Below are 22,716 nucleotides of genomic sequence, written 5' to 3' on the forward strand. Positions count from 1 at the left end.
GGCTCCTGCTGGAAGAGGGAAGATTGAGGCTGGAGAGCAGGAGGACAATTCTGTACAGTGAGGGCTGGGAGACACTGGCTCAGGTGGCCCAGGGAGGCTGTGGATGTCCCCTCCCTGGAGGTGTTCCATAGAATGATGGAGTTGTCAGGGTTGGAAGGGAGCTCAAGGCTCAGCCAGCTCCAAGCCCCCTGCCATGGGCAGGGACACCTCACACTGCAGCAGGCTGCTCACAGCCACCTCCAGCCTGGCTGCAAACACCTCCAGGCAGGAGGCTTCCACCACCTCCCTGGGCAGCCTGTGCCAGGCTCTCACCACCCTCATGGGGAACAACTTCTTCCTCACAGCCAATCTCAATCTCCCCACTTCTAGTTTTGCTCCATCCCCCCCCAGTCCTGTCCCTCCCTGACACCCTCAAAAGTCCCTCCCCAGCTTTCCTGTAGCCCCCTGCAGATCCTGGAAGGCCACAATGAGGTCTCCTTGGAGCCTTCTCCTCTCCAGCCTGCACAACCCCAACTCCCTCAGTCTGTCCTCAGAGCAGAGCAGCTCCAGCCCTCTGCTCATCCTCCTGGCCCTATCACTTCAAGCCCTTGCAAAGAATCCCTCTGCTGGGCTCCCTCTCAGATGTTAGACTGGACCCCAGAATGAAACACTCCTCACACCAGAGCAGGTTGCTCAGAGCCACCTCCAGCCTGGCTGTAAACACCTCCAGGGCTGAGGCTTCCACCACCTCCCTGAGCAGCCTGTGCCAGGCTCTCCCCTCCCTCATGGGGGAAGGTTGCCTGAAGCCTTGAGCAACCTGGGCAGGTGTCCCTGCCCGAGGCAGGAGGGTTGGAAGTGGCTGGATCTCCACAGTCCCTTCCAAGCCAACCCATCCCATGACCCTGCAAAGCAGTGCCTAGGAAAGCAGCTCTGGGGCTTGGAGCATTGGTGTCACCTGCTGAGGCAGAGCTTTGGAGGCCTCCTGGCTGGGCCTGGTGTGGAAGGAAAGAGCTGCTGTCCAAGAGGAGGAGCTGCCAAGCTGGCCAGGGGCATGCCAGCACTCTGCCCAGCTTGGCTGCAGTGGGAGCTGCTCCACACCTGGCTGCTGGTTTGCCTCTTCGTGTGCAGGGCAGAGGTTTGCCAGCCCTGGGGGCGAAGGGTCCCTGCTCACTGGGTGCTGTTTCAGCTGCCAGGGCAGCCTCTGAACCCCTGGGAGGTCACTTTAGGAGCCTCACTCTGTGCCTTCAATTTGTCTCCAGAGCTCCCCAGGTGTCAAGTGGCTGAGGCTGGAGAGCTCTCATCTCTCCAGGGAGTTGTAGCTGACAGAATCCTGGCGTGGCTGGGCTTGGAAGGGACTTGTAGGAGATCAGCTGGTTCAAAGCCTCCCCCCTGCTAGAGCAGGGTCACCCAGAGCAGGCTGCACAGGGCTGCAGCCAGCTGTGCTCTGAATGACTCCAGAGAAGGAGACTCCAAAACCACTGCTCTACCACCTTCCAAGCAAGGAAGCTCCTCCTGATGTCCAGGTGGAACTTTCTGGGGTCAACTTTACAGTGGGGAAGAACTTTTCAGTGGGTTGGAGGAACAAAGGAGGAGCCAGGAGTGAACCTGGCTACTTTGGGCTGCTCCATGATGCACCTCCTGAAAGGCACAGCAATGGGGGCAAGCCACCCAGCTTGTGCTGAGTGGGAGTTTGTCTTTGTCCCCCCCACAGTGGGACCCACTGAGCTCTCCTGGGATGCCCTGACAGCAGTGCCTGTGGGGTATTTGAATCAGCAGGGTCCCTCCTTTGCCTTGGGCAGCTTCTGGACCTTTCCATGGATGCTGCCTGCTGGCAGAAAGTGCCAAGGAGCAGCTATTAATCAGGAGAGAGGAGGCTGGGTGCAGAGTCCTCAGTGTGGTGTGGAGAGGCTGGGGGGAGGGTCACTGTGCTTGGCACAGCAGTCTGGGGCCCCCTCCCCAAGCCATGTGCTGGCATCTGGAGGAAGCCCAGGAAGCTCTGCCCCAGCTTTGGAGGGAGATTGTTACCAACATGCTGAGCACAGGAGAAGCACCTCCATTAGGAGAGTGATTTTTAGTTAAGGTTGGAGGGATGCTGCTCCTCTGCAGTGCTGCAGCAGCTGGTCCTGCTGTGGGGACATCAGCAGCAGCTAGCTCCTGCTTGGAGAGCTTGGCAGTGCCAGAGCAAGGGACAGGAGAGGGAGGGAGGGAGGAGGAGACAGAGGGCCCAGTCTGGGGGTGGTGGTGGCTTGGTGTGTTGGGCTCCCAGCTGCTGCTGTGGGTGTTCATGAAGAGCAGGTTTCTGGGGGAGAGCTGCTGGTGGAGGATGGAGGACTTGGTGTGTGGGTGTGTGTGTGTGTGTGTGGAGCTTCTCCTCAGGCAAGCAGGATCAGAGAGTTGTTTTGGGTGAGAAAAGACCTCTAAGATCAAGCTCAGCTGCCAACCCAGCCCCACCACAGCCACTCAACCGTGTCCCCAAGGGCCATGGCCACAAGCTGCTTGAACAGCTCCAGGCATGGGGACTCCACCACCTCCCTGGGCAGCCTGTGCCAACGCCTGACCCCTCTGGCAGCCAAGAAATTGTTCCTCGTGCCCAACCTAAACCTGCCCTGGCACAGAATCACCAAGGCTGGAAGAGAGCTCAAAGATCATTCCCTCTCATCCCTGGCACCTGTAACTAGGGAGCAGAAACCAGCACCCACCTTGCTCCAACCTCCTGTCAGGGAGCTCTGGAGAGAGGCTTTTATTGCACGTGGTGGAGGAAGCTTCGGGCTGATCACTTGGTGGTGAGGTGCTGCCCCCTCATTTCCCACCCCCCCCCCCCCCCCCAAAAAAAAGCCATCTCAAGGCAGTTTTTAGCCTGCAAGGAAAGAGAATGAACCTGGAACAATGCCTGGAAGTGATGAGGTGCACCTTGGCTTGGTGTTTTGCAGGGCTTGAGCAGGAGGTGGCCTGGGTGCCCGAAGCGCTGCGGCGAGGAAGCTGTTGCGGTCTCAGAAGCAGCCTGTGTGGGTTTGTGGTTAATAGTTTGTTGGCTTCTGGGTTTGTTTTCCCCTCTTTTCCTTTCTGATTTTTTTTTGTTGTTGCCACAGAGTGGTTCAAGAAAGCTGGCAAGGCTGGGATGGAGGAGGAGGAGAAGGGTTTGCTGCCACGGGAGTAACAAACTGTCTGGCTCCGCCGGAGAGGCAAACGGGAGCAGGGGGCTGGGGTGCAGAGCGCTTGGAAGTGCTGTGCTTGGGGGTGGTGGGAATGAAAGCTGCAGAAGAAGGATAAATAATAACAGTATTAAAAGGGCTTCCCATCCACACAGCTATTTTTTTTGGCAGCTGGGGGGGGGGGGGGGGGGCTTTTGGGTGGTTCTACCCTGCAGGGCTTTGTTCCTCGCCCGGATTTCCCGGGGAGGGCCTTGGGTTTGCTTCGCAGGAGGAGGTGATGCTCCTGTGGGCCTCAGGGCAGGGTGTCAGAGCACTGCCACAGGCTGCCCAGAGAGGTTGTGGAGGCTCCTGATCTGGAGCCTTCCAAGCCCCATCTGGATGTGCTCCTGTGTGAGCTGTGCTGGGTTCTCTGCTCCTGCTCTGGCAGCGGGGGGTTGGACTCGATGACCTTCGGAGGTCCCTTCCAACCCCCTGTGAGCCTCTGATCCTTAACTCTCTTCAGGAGACCAAGATCATGGAATCAGAGAATGCTTTGGGCTTGGAAGGGGATGTTGAAGATCATTCCACCTCCCCTGCTGTGGGCAGGGACACCTTCCACCAGCCCAGGTTGCTCAAGCCCTCATCCAACCTGGCACGGAACACCTCCAGGGAGGGGACAGCCACAACCTCCCTGAGCAACCTGTTCCAGTGCCTCACCACAGGATCACAGCATGCATCTGGTTGGAAGAGACTTTCAAGATCATCCAGTCCAGCCCTCAACCCAGCCTATAAAGCCCACAAGAGAAGGTAATAGCCCCCTCCTCCACCCCCCAAAAGCCCTGATATTAACAGAAGCCTGATGGGATAGGGATAGGGATGGGATAGGGATAACAAGGTTGGAAGAGACCTTTGAGATCATCAAGTCCAACTATCACCCAACACCATGTGATCAACTAACCCATGGCACCAAGCACCCCATCAAGTCTCCTCCTAAACACCTCCAGGGATGGGGACTCCACCACCTCCCTGGGCAGCACATTCCCATGGCCAATCTCTCTTGCTGGGAAGAACTTTCTCCTCACCTCCAGCCTAAACCTCCCCTGGCACAGCTTGAGACTGTGTCCTCTTGTACTGGTGCTGGCTGCCTGGGAGAAGAGACCAACCCCCACCTGGCTACAACCTCCCTTCAGGGAGTTGGAGAGAGCAAGAAGGTCTCCCCTGAGCCTCCTCCAGGCTAAGCAACCCCAGCTCCCTCAGCCTCTCCTCCCAGGGCTGTGCTCCAGACCCCTCCCCAGCTTTGTTGCCCTTCTCTGGACACCTTCCAGCATCTCAACATCTTTCCTCAACTGAGGCTCCCAGAACTGGACACAGGACTCAAGGTGTGGCCTAAGCAGTGCTGAGCACAGGGGCAGAATGTCCTCCCTGCTCCTGCTGGCCACACAGTTCCTGATGCAGGCCAGGATGCCCTTGGCCCCCTGGGCACACCCCCCTGGACTCCCCCCTTGCCCTGGGGAGCTGCTCTCAGCGCTGTGGCCGCGGACCAGCTCTGCGTGGCTGAAGCACGACACGCTCCACCTTAAAGAGCAGCTCAGAGGATGCTTCTTCCCTCTTGCCCCTGGGTTATCCTTCAGCTCCAGTGCACAAAGCATGCAGAGCAGCCCAAGGGTGAGCAGGGATGGGGAGGGCTGGGGCCGTTTGTCAAAGCCAGCGCTGCCGCTGAAGGTTTTATTGTGGGACCGCTGGCGAGGTGTCAGCCGAGGTGATGTCCTGATGGAGAGGCAATAAAGCAGGGCTGCACAAAGTGCACCCTGAGAGGCTCATATCTGAGCTATCCACTGCCTGATAGATGTAGCCTCAGTGCTGTAACTCTGCTCTGCTACATGCCTCTGAGATGTAGGACCCGTCGCCGGGGCATCCGCTTCTCCCTGCCGTTGCCCTGGGCGCTCGGACCCAAGCTCCATCCTCCTCCCCAGCTTGGTTTAATGTTCTTCCCCCTCCCCAGATCAATGCCCTTGCTGCAGGAGACTTGGCTCAGTGGGGGTAAAGTGGTTCTCTGGGGCTTAGTGAAGTCTGTGTGGTTGAATCCCTCTCCCTGGAGGGGGTTTCAAAGAGGCAGAGACGTGGTGCTGGGGGGAGATGGTTTGGCAGAGTTAAGAGAATGGTTGGACTCGAAGATCTCTTCCAAGCAAGAGGATTCTGTGGTGCCACCTCTCTTGTGGGGCACTCCCATTGCTGTCCAAACTGGTTTGTGACCTCTCACTGCCATGTAGGAGTCTGGAGAGAAGGAGGCTGTGCAAGGGTCAGCTGCTTCTCCCTAGCAGCAAGTGATGGGACAGGAGGAAATGGCCTTAAGTTGCCCCAGGGGAGGTTTAGGTGGCACATTACAAACATCTTCTTCACTGCAAGGGTTCTCAAAGACTGGAGCAGGCTCTCCAGGGAGTTGCTTGGATGCCCATCCCTGGAGGGGTTTCAAAGAGACAGAGAGGTGGTGCTGAGGGACATGGTTTAGCAGCTAGACCATGGCACTAAGTGCCTCATCCAGGCTTTCCTTGAACACCTCCAGGGATGGGGACTCCACCACCTCCCTGGGCAGCACATTCCCATGGCCAATCTCTCTTGCTGGGAAGAACTTCTTCCTCACCTCCAGCCTAAACCTCCCCTGGCACAGCTTGAGACTGTGTCCTCTTGTGCTGGTGCTGGGTGCCTGGGAGAAGAGACCAATCCCCACCTGGCTACAACCTCCCTGCAGGGAGTTGTAAAGATCAAGAAGGTCTCCCCTGAGCCTCCTCTTCTGCAGGCTAAGCAACCCCAGCTCCCTCAGCCTCTCCTCCCAGGGCTGTGCTCCAGACCCTTCTCTGGACACCTTCCAGTACCTCAACCTCTCTCTTTGAGCCTCCCAGAACTGGACACAGGACTCGAGGTGTGGCTTAACCAGTGCTGAGCACAGAAGAGGAATAACCTCCCTTGTCCTGCTGGCCACACAGTTCCTGATGCAGGCCAGGATGCCATTGGCTCTCCTGGCCAGCTGGGCACACCTCTGGCTCCTGCTCAGCCTACTGTCTACCGGCATCCCTGAGTCTCTTTCTGCCTGGCTGCTCTCCAGCCACTCTGTCCCCAGCCTGTAGCACTGCCTGTGGCCAAAGTGTGGAACCCAGCACTTAGCCTTATTAAATCTCAGGCCATTTGGCCTCTGCCCACCCAGCCAGCCAGCCTGGCAAGGTGGCTCTGCAGGGCCCTCCTTCTCCTCCAGTGGGGAGGAGCTCTGCCCCATCAGTCAGACTCCAGCCTTGCCCAGCTCCTGACTGCATTTTCATTAACAAATTAATCACACCACAGGGTTTTTTTTTTGGGGTTGAGATTTGGGGTGGGGTTTTTTCCCCCTTGGGGGGGGGGTAAGGGGGGTGTGTGTGCTGCTTTTTGCTGCTGTCTGCTCCAGGCTCTCAGCCCTTCTGTGCCCACCGGCTTGGCACCGCTCTCGCTGAGAACAGTTCGTGCTGAGAGGAGACCTTGGAAGTGCCACACACACACACACACAGAGGATGGAGGGGAGGGGAGGAAAAAATGATGATTTGTGGCAATCCTATATTTGGCACCCAGCTTTTCATCTAAACCAGAGCCACTTTACACCTGTCTGGCAAGATAAAGGGCCTGCAAATGAGCGTGAGTGGAATTCTTCTGCCTGAGCAGGACACAAAGGGCCTCGGCAGAAATGAATACCTGAGCTTCAAAGCTGCTGCTGGATGGGGGTTTTTTCACCCACCTCTAGCACTGCCAGGCTGTTTTCTTTTTCAGGGCAGGCTGATATCGCTCCCCAGGACCGTTTGAAGGCTGCTCTTAGCTTGCTTTAAGGAGGGCTGGTGTGTGCTGCTCTCCCCTGCTGAAGGGGCTTAGCTGTTTTCTGGGACACATCTTCCTGCCCACAGGAGACTCTCTCTCTTTGCTGCTTTTCCAGGTCTGCCTGTCTTTTTTTGTGTGTGTTAAGAGCATCTCAATGATGTCATAAAATCATAGCAGTATAGAATGGGAAGGGTTGGAAGGGAGCTCTGAGTCTATCCCTGAGATCCCAGAGAGGCTTTGAAAGGAGATCCTTCTGCCAGCGCTGCCTGAGCCTGGCTGGGAGAGGATGGAGCCTGGCTGGGGAGCAGGGCAGTGAGATGGCCACATGGGGAACTGCAGGGCTTGGAGCACAGGATCCCAGCATGGAGAGGGTTAAAAGAAACCTCTGGAGGCCACCCAGCCCCCTGCCCCAGCAGGGCACCCCCAGCAGCTTGCCCAGCAGCACAGTGCCCAGGGGGGGTTGCCAGCTCTCCACACAAGGACACTCCACAACCTCTCTGGGCAGCCTGCTCCAGGCCTCCAGCACCCTCACCCCAAACAACTTTCTCCTCAGCTTCAGAGGCAACCTCCTGCCTGCCACTTTGTGCCCTCTGCCCCTTGGCCTGGCCCTGGGCACCACTCAGCAGAGTCTGGCCCCAGCCTCTTGCCCCCCACAGCTCCTTTAGCTCTTGCTGAGCATTGCTCAGCTGCCCTCTGGGGCTGCTCTTCTGCAGGCTCCACAGCCCCAGGGCTCTCAGCCTTTGTTGCTCCCAGAGCTGCTCCAGGCCCCTCAGCACCTTCAGAGCCTCCCCTGGACTCTCTCCTTGTCTCTCTTGTACTGGGGAGCCCAGAACTGGACACAATATTGCAGGTACTGCCGGACAGAATAGAGGAGGAGGAGAATCTCCATTGCCCTGCTGGCCACACTCTTCTTCATGCCCCCCCAGGAGACCATTTGCCTTCTTGGCCACCAGACACATTGCTGGCTCATGGGATATTTGTTGTCCCCCAGCACTGCCAGATCCTTCTCTCTTGTGCTGTCCCTGGACACCATTGACAAGAGTCTGGCAACTTCTTGACACTCACCCTTCAAACATTAATAAGCATTAATGAGATCTCCTCTGTCTTCTCTTCTGCAGGCTCAACAGCCCCAGGTCTCTCAGCCTTTCCTCATCAGACAGATGTTCCAATTCCTCCTTCATCCTCATAACCTCTGTTGGGCACTCCAGTACATCCCTGTCCCTCTTGAAGTGAGGAGCCCAGAACTGGACACCATACTCCAGATGTCCATGGATGAGATGTTGGTATTTGAGGCTTGAGATCATTGTGCCTGACCCAGGCCACTGCTGCCCTTCCAAATGCCATGAGGAGGAGAAGGTTCTTCTGCCAAGTCCATTCTGGGGAGAGCTCTTGGTGAGGGTTATGTGTGAGCAGCAGGCAGTGGAATCATAAAGGTCTTTCCCAACCTTGCTGATTCTATTCTAAGCTCACTAAGTCATCAGCCCAGTGAAGGGCCTTGGGTGTGGAGCTTCTCCTAAGCCAAGAAGGATCACAGAATGACAGAATTGTGTGGGTGTGAAAAGACCCTTAGGATCTAGTCAAACCATCAAACTAAGGTCACCAGGGCCACTAAACCATCTCCCCAAGTGCCATGTCTACATGTTTCTTGAGCATCTCCTCCAGGGAGGGTGACTCCACCTCCCTGGGCAGCCTCTTCTAAAGCCTGACCACTCTGGCAGGGAAGAAATTGTTCCTGGTGTCCCCATGGTGTCCTAGCCTGGGGATGGTCCATGAGGGAGGCTTCCATGTAGTGCTGGGGGCTTTTCTCAGGGAAGGGAGAAGTGATTGTCACTGGTGAGGCCACACTTCATCCTGGGTACAGTTTTGGGCCCCCTTACTGCAAGAAGGACATTGAGGAGCTGGAGCAGGTCCAGAGCAGGACAACCAAGCTGGGGAAGGGTCTGGAGAACAGGGCTGGGGAGGAGCAGCTGAGGGAGCTGGGGGTGTTGAGGCTGGAGCAAAGGAGGCTGAGGGGAGAGCTTCTGGCTCTCTGCAGCTCCCTGCAAGGAGCCTGGAGCCAGGTGGGGGTTGGGGGTCTTGTGCCAAGGAACAAGTGACTGGATGAGGACATGGCCTCAAGTTGCCCCAGGGGCCCCAACTGAGATTTAGGTTGCACGTGAGGAACAATTTCTTCTCCCTGAGGGTTATCCAAGCCTGTCCCAGGCTGCCCAGAGCATTGGTGGAGTCTCCATGCCTGGAGAGATTTCAAAGCCCTGGAGCTGTGGTGCTGAGGGCCATGGTTTGGTGGTGCCTTGGCAGTGCTGGGTTAAGGGTTAGACTCCATGAACTTCAAGGTCTTTTCCCACCCAAATGATTCCATGATTCTCTGATCTGTTTTAAACAAGGAACTAGATGCTGGCCTTGGTTATGTCTTCACTACTGGGTTAATGGTGGGACTCCACAGAGGCTGTAGTGAGGTGGGGGGTTGGTCTCTTCTCAGTAGTGTCAGGTGATAGAACAAGAAGAAATGGCCTGAAATTCTTCCAGGGCAGGTTTAGCTTGGGTATCAGGAACCATTTCTTTGCTTTGCATTGGAAGAGGCTGCCCAGGGAGGTGGTGGAGTCCCCATCCCACGAGGAGATGTTCAAGAAGCGTGCGGCCACGGCTCTTGGAGATGTGCTTTCATGGCCATGGTGGTGTTAGATTGATGGTTGGGGTCGATGGTCTTAGGAGGTCGTTTTCAACCAAAGCAATTCTAGGAGCTTAAAGCTCTTTGCCAGCCCAAACCGTTCCGTGGCTCCACGTCAAAGCCACTTCGATGCCCGTAGTGGGGTTAGGAGGCGCCCGCATGCAGCAGGGCTGGGATTTACCCCCGGCTGAGGGTTGTGAGAAGGAAAGATCGGGCTCCCTCAGGGCACTGTGCCACACGACAGCCCTGGCCGGGTTGGGGTACCCCTGCTTTAGGGGGTGGGTGCTCAGCGGGGCCGGTCCCGGTGCAGCCCCGCGGTAACCGCAGCGGAGCCTGAAGGGTCCGGTCCGCCAGCTCCGCCTCACCCCCGCCAGGGGGCGCTACCACCTGCTGTAGTTACTCCGTCTCTCCCCCCCGGCTCCCCTCCCGCCTTCCCCAGCCGTCGCTATGGTTACCTACGCTGGGTGCGTAGCGGTCCTTACGAAGCTGACGCAGTGGGCGGCCCGCTACGGGCGGGGGCGGCCCCTGGACGGGCGGAGGCGGTGTTAGAGAATCGGGGGGCCGCCGGGCCCCCGGGATGGAGGCGGCGGCGCCGGCGGCTGCCCCGGGCTCGCGTGTGGCTGGCTGCAGAGAGGTGAGGGCGAAGCGGCTGGAGGCAAGGGCAGAGCCGCGGGACGCCCGGCCGGCCGCGCGGAGGGGCTCGCCGGCACCTCTCCTCCGCGGTAGGAGGGTAGGTCCCCGCCGGCGGCTGGGGGAGGAGGCCGCTGCGGCAGGTGCGGGGGCGGCGGTGCGGGGCAGGGGCTGCTGGTCCCGGGGCTGCTGGTCCCGGGGCTGCGTCCCCCCGCTTCTCCTCTCTTCCCGCACCGGTGTCGCCTTGCCGAGCGGCCGGGGGAGGCGGGCAGGTGCGGGGCCGTGCCCGGAGCGGAGCGGCTTCCTCTGCCGGGCCGCGGGGGGATGCGGGGCCGGCCGGGCAGGGCCGCTGGCTCCGGCCGGAGCGGCCTCTTCCCACCGCAGCCTTAGGGCCCCTGGAAATGGGGCCTGCAGCCCGCGGGCAGCGGAGCCTCTTCTAGCCGAGAGGTGCGGTGGCAGGGTCGGGGTTGGGCTGCGAGCCGCTGGCCGGGGCCGGGCTGGGACCCGAGCCCCCCGCGGGCCGAGCCGGCCCGGGCCGGCAGCGCCGTCCCGCTGCGGGAGATGGGCGAGGGGCTGCCCTGTGCCTGCGGAGGGAGAAGCTGCTGCCGTGCGGAGGGCTTGGGTGTGCCGCACGGGTCCTTCCAGCCTTTATTCTGCGCGGGGGCTGCCGTCTGAAACTGTTACCTGGCGCTCCGGCAGCCGCTGCCCGCCCCGGCGGGCGGTGAGCCCCGGCCCGGGGCATCCCCAGGGAGGGTCCCAGGGCACCTGCCGGCTTGTCACAACAAAGGCTCTATCGCTCCGAGATCTGAGGAGCTGGGACGCTGCCCAGGGCTGCTCAGCCAGCGCTGTGCCCGCTCTGGGAGCTGTCACTCGCCTGCTGTGCTCGGGACGGGTTTCGCTTGCCACTTGCGCTGTGGGAATGGGAGGGGATGGAGCCTTCGGGGGCTGAGCTGCGGGGGTGGCTTTTTTTTCCGCCCCCCACCCAGCTCCGGGTGGGAGGCGAGGTTGTGATTGCCCAAGATGGACACTGGAGTGTTTGGAAGTGTGTGCGCGCTGGAAGCGAAGCAAATCGTGTGCTGGGTTAGGCAAGGCTTAAAGGAACTGGTTCTGAGCGGGGGGAAGGCAAGTGTCACCTCCGCCGAGGTGGGAAGGTGATGACTCGCCTGCCAGGAGCAAACCTCGTGGCGCCTGGGGGTGAGCTGCTGCATCCCACTGACTGCAATTTGCTGCTTGAGCAGGGGAGAAGTGCCTGAGCTGGTGCGGTCAGGCTGAGTGGTTTGGGTTTGTTTTGAAGCAGCCGTGGTTGGGAGCTAATGAAATGGCAGGAAGTGGCTTGGGTAAAAGAGAGTCTTTAATCTCCTGCCGTTGTGACACCGGGCTTCGGGTCTGCTGGGGGAGTGCCTGCCTTCCAGGAGCTCAGCTTGTGGCTGGGGAGGGAGGAACTATCTCTTGGCACCAGTGGGGGTGTCTCCTAAATAGCAAACGGTATCTGGCTGAAGCTATTTGTTGTCCTAGGTGTTAGCTTTCTGGGTCGTGGAAGTTGACTCTGGGTTCTGGAGGCTGCTGATTAGGTGGCAGCTCAGCCCCCTGAGCCTGGGACAGTCTGGGGGGGGAGGGGGCTGGCAGGATAGCAGGGCAGGAGTCTGGCCAAGGGTGGGTGTCAGGAGGATGGAAGCAGGTGCCCAGGGACAGGGCAAGGGGGAAGAGGCACAAGCTGGGACGTGAGGAGTTCCAGCTCAGCATGAGGAGGAGCTGCTGCAATTTAAGGCTGGTGGAACACAGGCTGCCCAGAGAGGTGGTGGAGTCTCTGTCTCTGGAGGAATTAAACACCCCCCACCCCCACCACCCCCCCCAGCAGTGTTTCTGTGTGGTGTTCCCTAGGTGACTCTGCCTTGGCAGAGGGTTTGGACTCAGTGTTCTCCAGAGGTCCCTTCCAGCCCCTGTGATGAGAAAGTTGAGCAGTGTCTGGTGAATGATGAATGTAGCCTGGAGCTGCTGTAGCCAAATCACTTCAGAAAGGAGTAAGACAAATGCCCCCCCTTTAAACTTGTGTTTGAAAGGTCTGGGACATAGCCTCTCTGCAGCTGTACTGACATTTGACTCCCTCCATGACAAGCTAAGGTGCCAAACTTAGCCAGGAGGGTCTGAACTCTGTGTGTGGCAGGTTTCAGCAGCCTTGAGCAGAGTTTTGTTCAGCTGCAGGAGATCCTCTCTGTAAAACCAAACCAGAAGCTGCAGAAGCAGGGGGAGGGCTGCTGTAATTTTCTCTGATAGCTCTGCTGGTGCTGGGAAATGGGCAGTGAGAAAGCCAAAGTTCACTCTGGCTGTGCCACCCCTTCCTCTTCTGGCTTCTGAGGAAGGAGCAGTTGTGCAACAGTATGATCTGAGCCTGAGCAATGGGGAGAGGTGCTGTTCCAGGGAGGAAAATGGGGAAGAGGGAATGCTGCTTCCAGTGGCAGTCCACAGTGGACCAGAACAGGTGAGGGCTTGAGCTGCTGCAGGGCAGCCCCAAGGAGAAGGATCTGGCAGTGCTGGGGGACAAGAAGTTGCCCATGAGCCAGCAACGTGTCTGGTGGCCAAGAAGGCAAATGGTCTCCTGGGGGGCATGAAGAGGAGTGTGGCCAGCAGGGCAAGGGAGCTTCTCCTCCTCCTCCTCCTCTATTCTGTCTGGCAGTACCTGGAATATTGTGTCCAGTTCTGGGCTCCCCAGTTCAAGAGAGACAAGGAGAGAGTCCAGGGGAGGCTCTGAAGGTGCAGCTCTGTGAGGAGCAAAGGCTGAGAGCCCTGGGGCTGTGGAGCCTGCAGAAGAGCAGCCCCAGAGGGCAGCTGAGCAATGCTCAGCAAGAGCTAAAGGAGCTGTGGGGGGCAAGAGGCTGGGGCCAGACTCTGCTGAGTGGTGCCCAGGGCCAGGCCAAGGGGCAGAGGGCACAAAGTGGCAGGCAGGAGGTTGCCTCTGAAGCTGAGGAGAAAGTTGTTTGGGGTGAGGGTGCTGGAGGCCTGGAGCAGGCTGCCCAGAGAGGTTGTGGAGTGTCCTTGTGTGGAGAGCTGTCAACCCCCCCTGGGCACTGTGCTGCTGGGCAAGCTGCTGGGGGTGCCCTGCTGGGGCAGGGGGCTGGGGCTGGCTGAGCTCCAGAGCTCCCTTGCCAGCTCCCCCAGGCTGGGCTGCTGAATGGAACTGAAGTGGCTGCTAGCACAGGATCTGCCCTTGGCCTCCGGCCGGGGATAGCCGTGCAGCCTTCCCTGTGCTCTGTCCACCTCAGCTGCTGAGATGAGATCCCTTAACCCCTGGGTGCATCTCACCAAGGAGCTGGCACTGTGAGCTTGCCAGGCCTGTAGAGCTGCTTGCTTGTGCCACCTGCCTTTGCTTTCCCCCCGTGGCAGGGTGGCACTTCCCCTGGCGTGTGCCAGCTGCGCTGTGCGGAGCTCGGTGGTGCCGGCGTGGGGGAGCTGACCTTTCATCCCAGGCTGCTGAAGGTGCAGCTCTTCAGGGCTGCTTTCTGGGGCCAGGTGGAGAACTGGCCAGAGGAGGTCTTTGTTTTGCCCTGGGGGCTCAGCTGGAGGTGCCTCACCCAGACAGAGTCCCCTGGAGCCCCTTTGGCGGCCCTGAGCTGCAGGCAAACACGAGGGGCTCCCCAAACCTCCTCTCTGGCTTCACAGCTCTCCTTAAAGCAACCTGGGTTGGCTAGGGTGGGCTAGGGTAGGCTAGGGTGGGCTAGGGTAGCAAAGGCTGGGCTAGGGTGGGCTAGGGTAGCAAAGGCTGGGCTAGGCTGGGCTAGGTTAGGGTATTATAGGCTAGGCTAGGTTAGAGTGGCTTAATCTAGGCTAGGGTAGCAAAGGGTGGGCTAGGCTGGGCTAGGCTAGAGTAGCAAAGGCTGGGTTAGGCTAGGCTTGGTTAAAGTGGCTTAATCTAGGCTAAGGTAGGCTAGGGTAGCAAAGGGTGAGTTAGGCTGGGCTAGGGTAGGCTAGGTTGGGGTATTATAGGCTAGCCTGGGGTATTCTAGGCTAGGCTAGAGTGGCTTAATCTAGGCAAGGGTGGGCTTAGGGTAAGCTAGGATAGCAAAGACTGGGCTAGGTTGGGGTATTATAGGCTAGGCTAGGTAGGATAGGGTAGCAAAGGGTGGGCTAGGCCAGGCTAGGCTAGGTTGGGGTAAGCCAGGCTAGGGTGATCTAGGCCAGGTCAGGCTAGGCTAGTCTAAGTTAGCAGCCCCTTAGCAGAAAGAGTTGCAGCCCTTGAGAGGGTAAAAGCCTGTGTGGGGGACAAGCTGCTGAGCGCTGGGCAGGCAGCTGGGAGGTTTCCAAGTCAGGAAGCTCCCAGGATCAAGCCAGCAGGGATTCTCTCCTGCCTTCAGCCAGGGGAAGGATGTGTCCTTCTCCTTTATCCCCCTTGCAGAGTTTCATATCTAGGATGGAGTGGGGAATGGGAGTGAAGTGGGGAATGGGAATGGAATGGGAATAGGAATGGAGTAGGGAGTAGGAGTGGAGTAGGGAATGGAGAAGGGAATGGGAATAGGGAATGGGAATGGAATGGGAATAGGAATAGGGAATAGGAATGGAGTAGGAATGGAATGAGAATGGGAAGGGAATAGGAATGGAATAAGGGATGCAATAGGGAATGGGAAGGGAATAGGAATGGAATAGGGAATAGGATTGGAGTTAGGGAATAGGAATGGAATAGGGATGGAATGAGAATGGGAAGGGAATGGGAATGGAATAGGGAGTAGGAATGGAATGGGAATGGAATAGGGAATAGGAATGGAGTTAGGGAATAGGAATGGAGTAGGGATGGAATGAGAATGGGAAGGGAATAGGAATGGAATAGGGAATGGGAATGGAATAGGGATGGAATGAGAATGGGAAGGGAATGGGAATGGAATAGGGATGGAATGAGAATGGGAAGGGAATGGGAATGGAATAGGGAGTAGGAATGGAATAGGAATGGAATAGAACAGCATGAACCAGGTTGGAAAAGACCTTGGAGAGCATCCAGTCCGACCTATCACCCAGCAGCATCTAACCATTCAAACCACGGCACCAAGCGCCTCAGCCAGGCTCTGAGGACTCCTCCTGTGCCCCGCTTGTCCCTCTGCCCCTTGCAGCTCAGCGCTGAGAGAGCAGCGAGCGCTCCTCAGCCGGAGCCGGTGTCTGCGGTGCTGACGGCGATCCAGCCGATGAATAAGCACATCCTGAGCCGGAGGCAGCCCCGGAGTTTGAGGAAGTTCCGCTTAAAGAGCAGCTGGGGATGCTCGGAAGGGCGAAACCCTTCTCACCAGCCGGCTCGCAGGGCTGGGGCTGCCAGGGAGCCGAGCGGGGGTGGAAGGAGCCGCTGCGAGCGCCCTGTGCGCCGGCGGGAGCTGACAAACGGCCCCCGTGGGGCGTGGGGAGAGCTCTGCGGAGGGCTCTGCCGGCCGGGATGGATGCTCGGCGGTCAGTCAGGCTTTGAACTCAGCTAGGTGGTGCTGAGGTTTCCTCTGCTCTGCGCCGTCCGCGCACGGGGTCGGCATTTCAGCCTGTGCCTGCCGGAGCAAACAGCCATGGCACAGCTGCAGGCAAACTGCTGAGAGTTGTAGGAGCACAATACAGGGGGGGCAGGGGGAGCTGAGAGTCTACCCCAGGGCACAGGGACAGCCTCTGGGGTCTGCTCCCTGTGCTCATCCTGCTGGCTGGATCTCACTCTGCTTTCCCCTGTACCCCAGGGCACAGGGACAGCCTCTGGGGTCTGCTCCCTGTGCTGATCCTGCTGGCTGGATCTCACTCTGCTTTCCCCTGTACCCCAGGACACACAGGGACAGCCTCTGGGGTCTGCTCCCTGTGCTGATCCTGCTGGCTGGATCTCACTCTGCTTTCCCCTGTACCCCAGGGCACAGGGACAGCCTCTGGGGTCTGCTCCCTGTGCTGCTCCTGCTGGCTGGATCTCACTCTGCTTTCCCCTGATGCATTTTGTTTTGTCTCCTCTGCCTGCAATTCTGGGAGCCACTTGCTCTTCCCCTGCTTGCTTAGGGGCTGGGTTGAAGCCCTGGTGCTGGCAGCTTGAGCCTGAGCTCATTATTAAGCCAATGATGCAGACAGGCTTCAGAGGTGAGCTAAAAAGTCAGCCTCTGGAAGTGCACCAAGGTAAGGGCAATCCCAGCTGCCAAGCCCTTTGGGTCTCTGCTGGGCTGGGCTAGGCTAGGCTAGGGTGGGCTGGGCTAGGCTAGGGTGGGCTAGAGTGGCTTCAGAGGTGAGCTGAAAGTCCAGCTGGGGAAGTTCACCCAAGCTAAGTGCATCAAGGTAAGGGCAATCCCAAGCCTAACTGCAGGCTGGGTGGAGAGGGGAAGGAAAGCAGTGCTGAAGGGGGAGTTCAGGCTGCTGGGGGATGAGAAGGGCTGCATGAGCTGGGAGTGTGCATTCACAACCCAGGCCCAACCATCTCCCTGGCAGGGAGGGGATTCCTCCCCTCTGCTGAGAGCCCACCTGCAGTGCTGGGGCCAGCTCTGGAGCCCTCAGCACAACAGGAGGCAGGGACCTGTTGGAGCAGGGCCAGAGGAGGCCACAGCAGTGCTGGGAGGGCTGGAAGCCCTCTGCTGGGAGGGCAGGCTGGGAGAGTTGGGGGGTGTTCAGGCTGGAGAAGAGAAGGCTCCAGGGAGAGCTTAGAGCATCCTTCCAGTATGTGAAGGGGGCTGGAGGAGAGCTGGGGAGGGATAAAGTGATAGGGCTCATTGCTCTCTGCAACTACCTGCAGGGAGGTTGGAGCCAGGTGGGGCTTGGTCTCTTCTCCCAGGCACCCAGCACCAGAACAAGAGGACACAGTCTCAAGCTGCACCAGGGGGAGTTTAGGCTGGAGGTGAGGAGAAAGTTCTTCACTCAGAGAGTTGTTAGCCACTGGGATGTGCTGCCCAGGGAGGTGGTGGAGGCCCCATCCCTGGAGGTGTTCAAGAGGGGACTGGATGTGGCACTTGGTGCCATGGTCTGGTCATGAGGTCTGTGGTGACAGGTTGGACTTGGTGATCTTTGAGGTCTCTTCCACCCTTGGTGATGCTGTGGTGAGGGGTGATGGTTTCCCCCTGGAGGAAGCTGGATTTAGATGAGGGAGAGATTCCTTCCAGTGGGGGTGGTGAGGCACTGGGGCACAGCCTGGCAGGCAAGACCTGCAGAAGGGGAGGTTAGATGCAGAGCAAGGTGCTGCTGAGTTGGAGGAGAGGGTAAAAATCCATCCTGTCTCCTCTCTCCAGATCATTTCTGGTCCTTCCCTCCCTCCTTTTTATCCTTTGCTGTCCTCCTTGCACTGAAAGCAGTGCAAGTCCCTTCCCTCCTGCACTGGATTTGGTTGCAAAGATGTGAAGCTAAAAGATGAAAAGAAGAAGAAAACAGCTTGCTGATGCACTTTGGTTTCCCCCCTCTGCCTTGCAGCAAGAGCAGAAAATCTGCATGGCAAGCAGAGCCTGCTTGATTCACAAGGAGTCCTCTCAGGGGCTCTTAACCCCCAAGCTCCCAATCTGGCTGCTAAGATGCAGAGACTCCTTCAGGCAGGCTCCTGGTGCTCCACATCCTTGCAGACCCATGCAAGTCCTTCTCCTTCTTGCCCCCCACTGCAGTTCCTGGCCCTCTTTGAGGGGGGGCTTGGTCTTCAGGTTGCCTCCAGATCTCTGTGGAGCTGTTTGAGAGTTCATGGAATCCTGAAGGTGAGGCTGGAAGGGAGCTCTGGAGCTCAGCCAGCCCCCTGCCCCAGCAGGGCACCCCCAGCAGCTTGCCCAGCAGCACAGTGCCCAGGGGGGGTTGCCAGCTCTCCACACAAGGACACTCCACAACCTCTCTGGGCAGCCTGCTCCAGGCCTCCAGCACCCTCACCCCAAACAAGTTTGTGCCCACCTGCAGGAGGAGCATCCTCTGTGACCAGCTGCTGCCCACAGGCTGCTCCCAGGCCCCAGCAGGTTTGCTCTGGGGGTTGGGGCAGGGAACTGCTCAGCAGCTGGGCACTGGGCTGCTGCTGGAAGCAAGCTAATGGAGGACTCTTGGTTAGAGCTATTGGTGTCACTCAGAGTGGCTTTCACACCAACATCTGAGCCCTCACCTGAACAGGATGCAGTTCTCCAGCATCCCCCTTTTAGGACTTTATCATCTGATACCAGGGGGAAGAACCTGACCCCCACCTGGCTGCAGCCTCCTTGCAGGGAGCTGCAGGGAGCCAGAAGCTCTCCCCTCAGCCTCCTTTGCTCCAGGCTCAACACCCCCAGCTCCCTCAGCTGCTCCTCCCCAGCCCTGTTCTCCAGACCCTTCCCCAGCTTGGTTGCCTTTCTCTGGCCCTGCTCCAGCTCCTCAATGTCCTTCTGGGAGTGAGAGGCTCAAAACTGCCCCCAGGATTCCAGCTGTGGCCTCAGCATTGCCCACTCCAGGGGGACAATCCCTGCCCTGCTCCTGCTGGCCACACTCTTGCTGCTCCAGGCCAGGCTGCTGGTGGCCTCCTTGGCCAGCTGGGCACCCCCTGGCTCACCTCCAGCTGCTGTCACCAACCCTCCAAGTCCTTCTCTGGCCCTGCCCCAGCCCCAGCAGACCTTTTCCAGCCCAGTGGCTCCTGTTGCAGGCCATCCCTCTGAAGCTGTGTCCTTCCAGGGCAGCAGTGCTGGGTGGCTGCTTCACCTCTCAGCCAGCTTTAACCTTTCCCACTCCAGTCCCCCTTTTCCTCTGTCCCTGGCTTCTGTTTGCTTCAGCTGTTTGTCACCATCTCCATGGCACCCAAGCATCCTCCCAAGGCCAGCTCAATGAGAGCATTCAGCGCCTGGAGAGGGGGGTGGGGGTGAATGTGCCCCTGATCCCCTGTCAGAGGAAGTCAACCAAGCTTCCCTTGGCTCTGCTGAATGGTGGAGAAGTGACATCCTGGAAAGAACAGCAAGCTGCAGGCACTTAGTGACTCCATCTCTGGAGTTCCTGATGTGGATGCTCTTTGTTCCTGGGCTGGACACTCTTTTCTCTGCCCTGGAGCAGGGCAGGATGCTCTGAGGGATGCCTCTGTGTGCTGTGGGTGCTGTTTCTCTGCCCTGGAGGAGGGCAGGATGCTCTGAGGGATGCCTCTGTGTGCTGTGGGTGCTCTTTCTCTGCCCTGGAGCAGGGCAGGCTGCTCTGAGGGATGCCTCTGTGTGCTGTGGGTGCTGTTTCTCTGCCCTGGAGGAGGGCAGGATGCTCTGAGGGATGCCTCTGTGTGCTGTGGGTGCTGTTTCTCTGCCCTGGAGCAGGGCAGGCTGCTCTGAGGGATGCCTCTGTGTGCTGTGGGTGCTCTTTCTCTCCCCTGGAGGAGGGCAGGCTGCTCTGAGGGATGCCTCTGTGTGCTGTGGGTGCTGTTTCTCTCCCCTGGAGGAGGGCAGGCTGCTCTGAGGGATGCCTCTGTGTGCTGTGGGTGCTGTTTCTCTCCCCTGGAGCAGGGCAGGATGCTCTGAGGGATGCCTCTGTGTGCTGTGGGGCTGCTCTTCCCCCTCCCCTTTGTCATCCTCCCCTCCTGTGCAGCTGAGGCTGCTCTTTCCTTTTCCTCCTGCCTCCCCAGCCTGCCTCCCGAGGTGAATGTGGTGCTACAACTCTTTGGCAGCTGCATGATGAAGCCCACAGGAAGTGAAGTGAGATTTGCCTTTCCTGAGCTCTTTGCTGCATGCTCTCAAGCTGGCAGGAGCAGAGCTTCCCTGGATCCCCAGCCCCCCCGTGGGGAGCCCAGGGCAGGATGCCTTGGGGGAGATGTGCTGTTACAGCTTCCTGCTGCAGGGAGCTTCTGTCTCCTCAAGCCCTTTCCCCTCCTCTCCCCCCTCCCCCCCTCTCTAGATTTGATGCCTGTTCTTGGCTCAGCATCTTGCTTTTGGAAGTCTTTTGGGCTTGAATCACAGAATCCTGTGGGTTGGAGGAGACCTTCAAGCTCAGGGAGCCCAAGCCTTCCCCCAGCACTGCCAGGGAGCCCCCAAGCCCTGGCCCTCAGCAGCACAGCTCAGAAAGCCCTCCAGGGATGGGGACTCCAGCACTGCCCTGGGCAGCCTGGGCCAGCCCTTGACCACCCTCAAGGGTAACAAATCGTTCCTCATGGCCAACCTAAACCTGCTCTGGGGCAACCTGAGGTCCTTTCCTCTTGTCCTGGCACTTGTTGCTTGGGAAAAGAGCCCAACCCCCACCCCTGGCTGCAGCCTCCTTGCAGGGAGCTGCAGAGAGCCAGAAGGTCTCCAGGCTAAGCAACCCCAGCTCCCTCAGCCTCTCCTCACAGGGCTGTGCTCCAGACCCCTCCCCAGCTTGGTTGCCCTTCTCTGGACACCTTCCAGTACCTCAACCTCTCTCTTTGAGGAGCCCAGAACTGGACACAGCACTCAAGGTGTAGCCTCAGCAGTGCTGAGCACAGGGCAGAATGAGGAGCCCAGAACTGGACACAGCACTCAAGGTGTAGCCTCAGCAGTGCTGAGCACAGGGCAGAATGAGGACCCCAGAACTGGACACAGCACTCAAGGTGTAGCCTCAGCAGTGCTGAGCACAGGGCAGAATGAGGAGCCCAGAACTGGACACAGCACTCAAGGTGTAGCCTCAGCAGTGCTGAGCACAGGGCAGAATGAGGAGCCCAGAACTGGACACAGCACTCAAGATGTAGCCTCAGCAGTGCTGAGCACAGGGCAGAATGAGGAGCCCAGAACTGGACACAGGACTCAAGGTGTAGCCTCAGCAGTGCTGAGCACAGGGCAGAATGAGGAGCCCAGAACTGGACACAGCACTCAAGGTGTAGCCTCAGCAGTGCTGAGCACAGGGCAGAATGAGGAGCCCAGAACTGGACACAGGACTCAAGGTGTAGCCTCAGCAGTGCTGAGCACAGGGCAGAATGAGGAGCCCAGAACTGGACACAGCACTCAAGGTGTAGCCTCAGCAGTGCTGAGCACAGGGCAGAATGAGGAGCCCAGAACTGGACACAGCACTCAAGATGTAGCCTCAGCAGTGCTGAGCACAGGGCAGAATGAGGAGCCCAGAACTGGACACAGGACTCAAGGTGTAGCCTCAGCAGTGCTGAGCACAGGGCAGAATGAGGAGCCCAGAACTGGACACAGCACTCAAGGTGTAGCCTCAGCAGTGCTGAGCACAGGGCAGAATGAGGAGCCCAGAACTGGACACAGGACTCAAGGTGTAGCCTCAGCAGTGCTGAGCACAGGGCAGAATGAGGAGCCCAGAACTGGACACAGCACTCAAGGTGTAGCCTCAGCAGTGCTGAGCACAGGGCAGAATGAGGAGCCCAGAACTGGACACAGCACTCAAGGTGTAGCCTCAGCAGTGCTGAGCACAGGGCAGAATGAGGAGCCCAGAACTGGACACAGCACTCAAGGTGTAGCCTCAGCAGTGCTGAGCACAGGGCAGAATGAGGAGCCCAGAACTGGACACAGCACTCAAGGTGTGGCCTAACCAATGCTGAGCACAGGGCAGAATGACCTCCCTGCTCCTGCTGCCCACACTGCTCCTGCTGCAGGCCAGGATGCCCTTGGCCCCCCCCTGGCACCCTGCTGGCTCCTGTTCATCAGGGGCTGCTTCCCCTGGGCAGGGGCTGGCTGAGGCAGTGTGGTGGATTCCTCTGCTGGGGACAGTGTGTTGGTGAGGCTGGGCTGTGTGGTAGGAGCCTGCACAGCCAGAGCTGTCAGGAGGGTTTCATTTGCCCTGCTGAAGGCTCTGTGTGTGTAAGTTTGCTCAGGGAGGGGTGGGCAGGAGCCTTGGCAAGCCACTGTGAGCTGGGGAGAGAGGCAGCCCCAACCTGCCCTCCTGGCCACCTTCTGCTGTGCTGTGCAGCTTGCAGCTTGCTCCTGAGGGGGTCAGAGGTGCCCTGAGGACCATCTCCCCCACCACCTGCTTGGATGTCCCTTCTCTGGCCTGGCTTCAAAGCCCCTGGGCAGCTCCAGGGCGTGCTGCAGCTCACCTTCTGGGCTCTGCAGTGCTGCTTGGGTGCTGAGTTTGCCCTCGGGGTGGGGGGTGGGGGATCTTCAAGGGGATGATTATCACCACAGAAAGAGTGATTCATCTCTTGGGTTAGATCAGAGAGAGGGATTCAGGTAGGGCAGGAGGAAGAATTTCTTGACTCTGAGGGCATTTGGGGGGGGGGAAGATGAGGAAGAGCAGGAAGGAGGCCAAGGGAAGGTTTGAAGCCTCCAACACTGGAGCATTCTGGAGTGGCCTCTGAGCTCCCTGGGCTTGTGATTCCCTCCCAGTGCTGCAGTGTTGTGCCCTGGGGGAGCCAATGCCCTTGGTGCCCCCCAGCTGCTGTGCTCTTTAGCCTGACACAGCCTGGCTGGGGTGGGAAGGGAGCTTGGGAGGCTGCAGCTCAGGGAGAGGAGGTTGGTGGGCTGCAGGTCCAAGGTGGGGGTTCTGCTCCCCCCCTCCCCTGCTGGGGCAGCTCTGGAGCCCTCAGCACAGGCAGGGAGCTGCTGGAGCAGGGCCAGAGGAGGCCACAGCAGTGCTGGCAGGGCTGGGAGCCCTCTGCTGTGAGGCCAGGCTGGCAGAGTT

At 58.9% G+C, this 22,716-nt stretch overlaps 2 protein-coding genes across 2 annotated transcripts in view; one reads left to right on the plus strand and one right to left on the minus strand.

Annotated features, from left to right (window-relative positions):
• Positions 1-10,011: 10,011 nt before the first annotated feature.
• Positions 10,012-10,987, minus strand: LOC128898323 (basic proline-rich protein-like). Its single transcript, XM_054171693.1, has 2 exons — positions 10,930-10,987; positions 10,012-10,829 (listed from the first exon to the last, which is right to left on the minus strand). The coding sequence occupies exons 1-2, from the start codon at positions 10,985-10,987 to the stop codon at positions 10,012-10,014; spliced, it is 876 nt and encodes a 291-aa protein (XP_054027668.1).
• DAGLA (diacylglycerol lipase alpha) overlaps positions 10,133-22,716 on the plus strand; it is a 93,713-nt gene continuing 81,129 nt past the window's right edge. Inside the window, exon 1 of the mRNA XM_054171967.1 lies at positions 10,133-10,249. The gene's annotated coding sequence lies outside the window, so the exon portion shown is untranslated. The remainder of the gene's footprint in view (positions 10,250-22,716) is intronic.

Source organism: Dryobates pubescens, chromosome 22 (genome assembly GCF_014839835.1).
Source record: "Dryobates pubescens isolate bDryPub1 chromosome 22, bDryPub1.pri, whole genome shotgun sequence".
Classification (NCBI taxonomy): domain Eukaryota; kingdom Metazoa; phylum Chordata; class Aves; order Piciformes; family Picidae; genus Dryobates; species Dryobates pubescens.

Bases quoted from the DNA above. Each gene is read 5' to 3' on its own strand.
- LOC128898323 (XM_054171693.1), bottom strand. From the start codon at position 10,987: ATGCCCCGGGCCGGGGCTCACCGCCCGCCGGGGCGGGCAGCGGCTGCC. The intron at 10,830-10,929 runs GTAACAGTTTCA...CTCCCTCCGCAG, and splicing joins AGCGGCTGCCGGAGCGCCAG to GCACAGGGCAGCCCCTCGCC.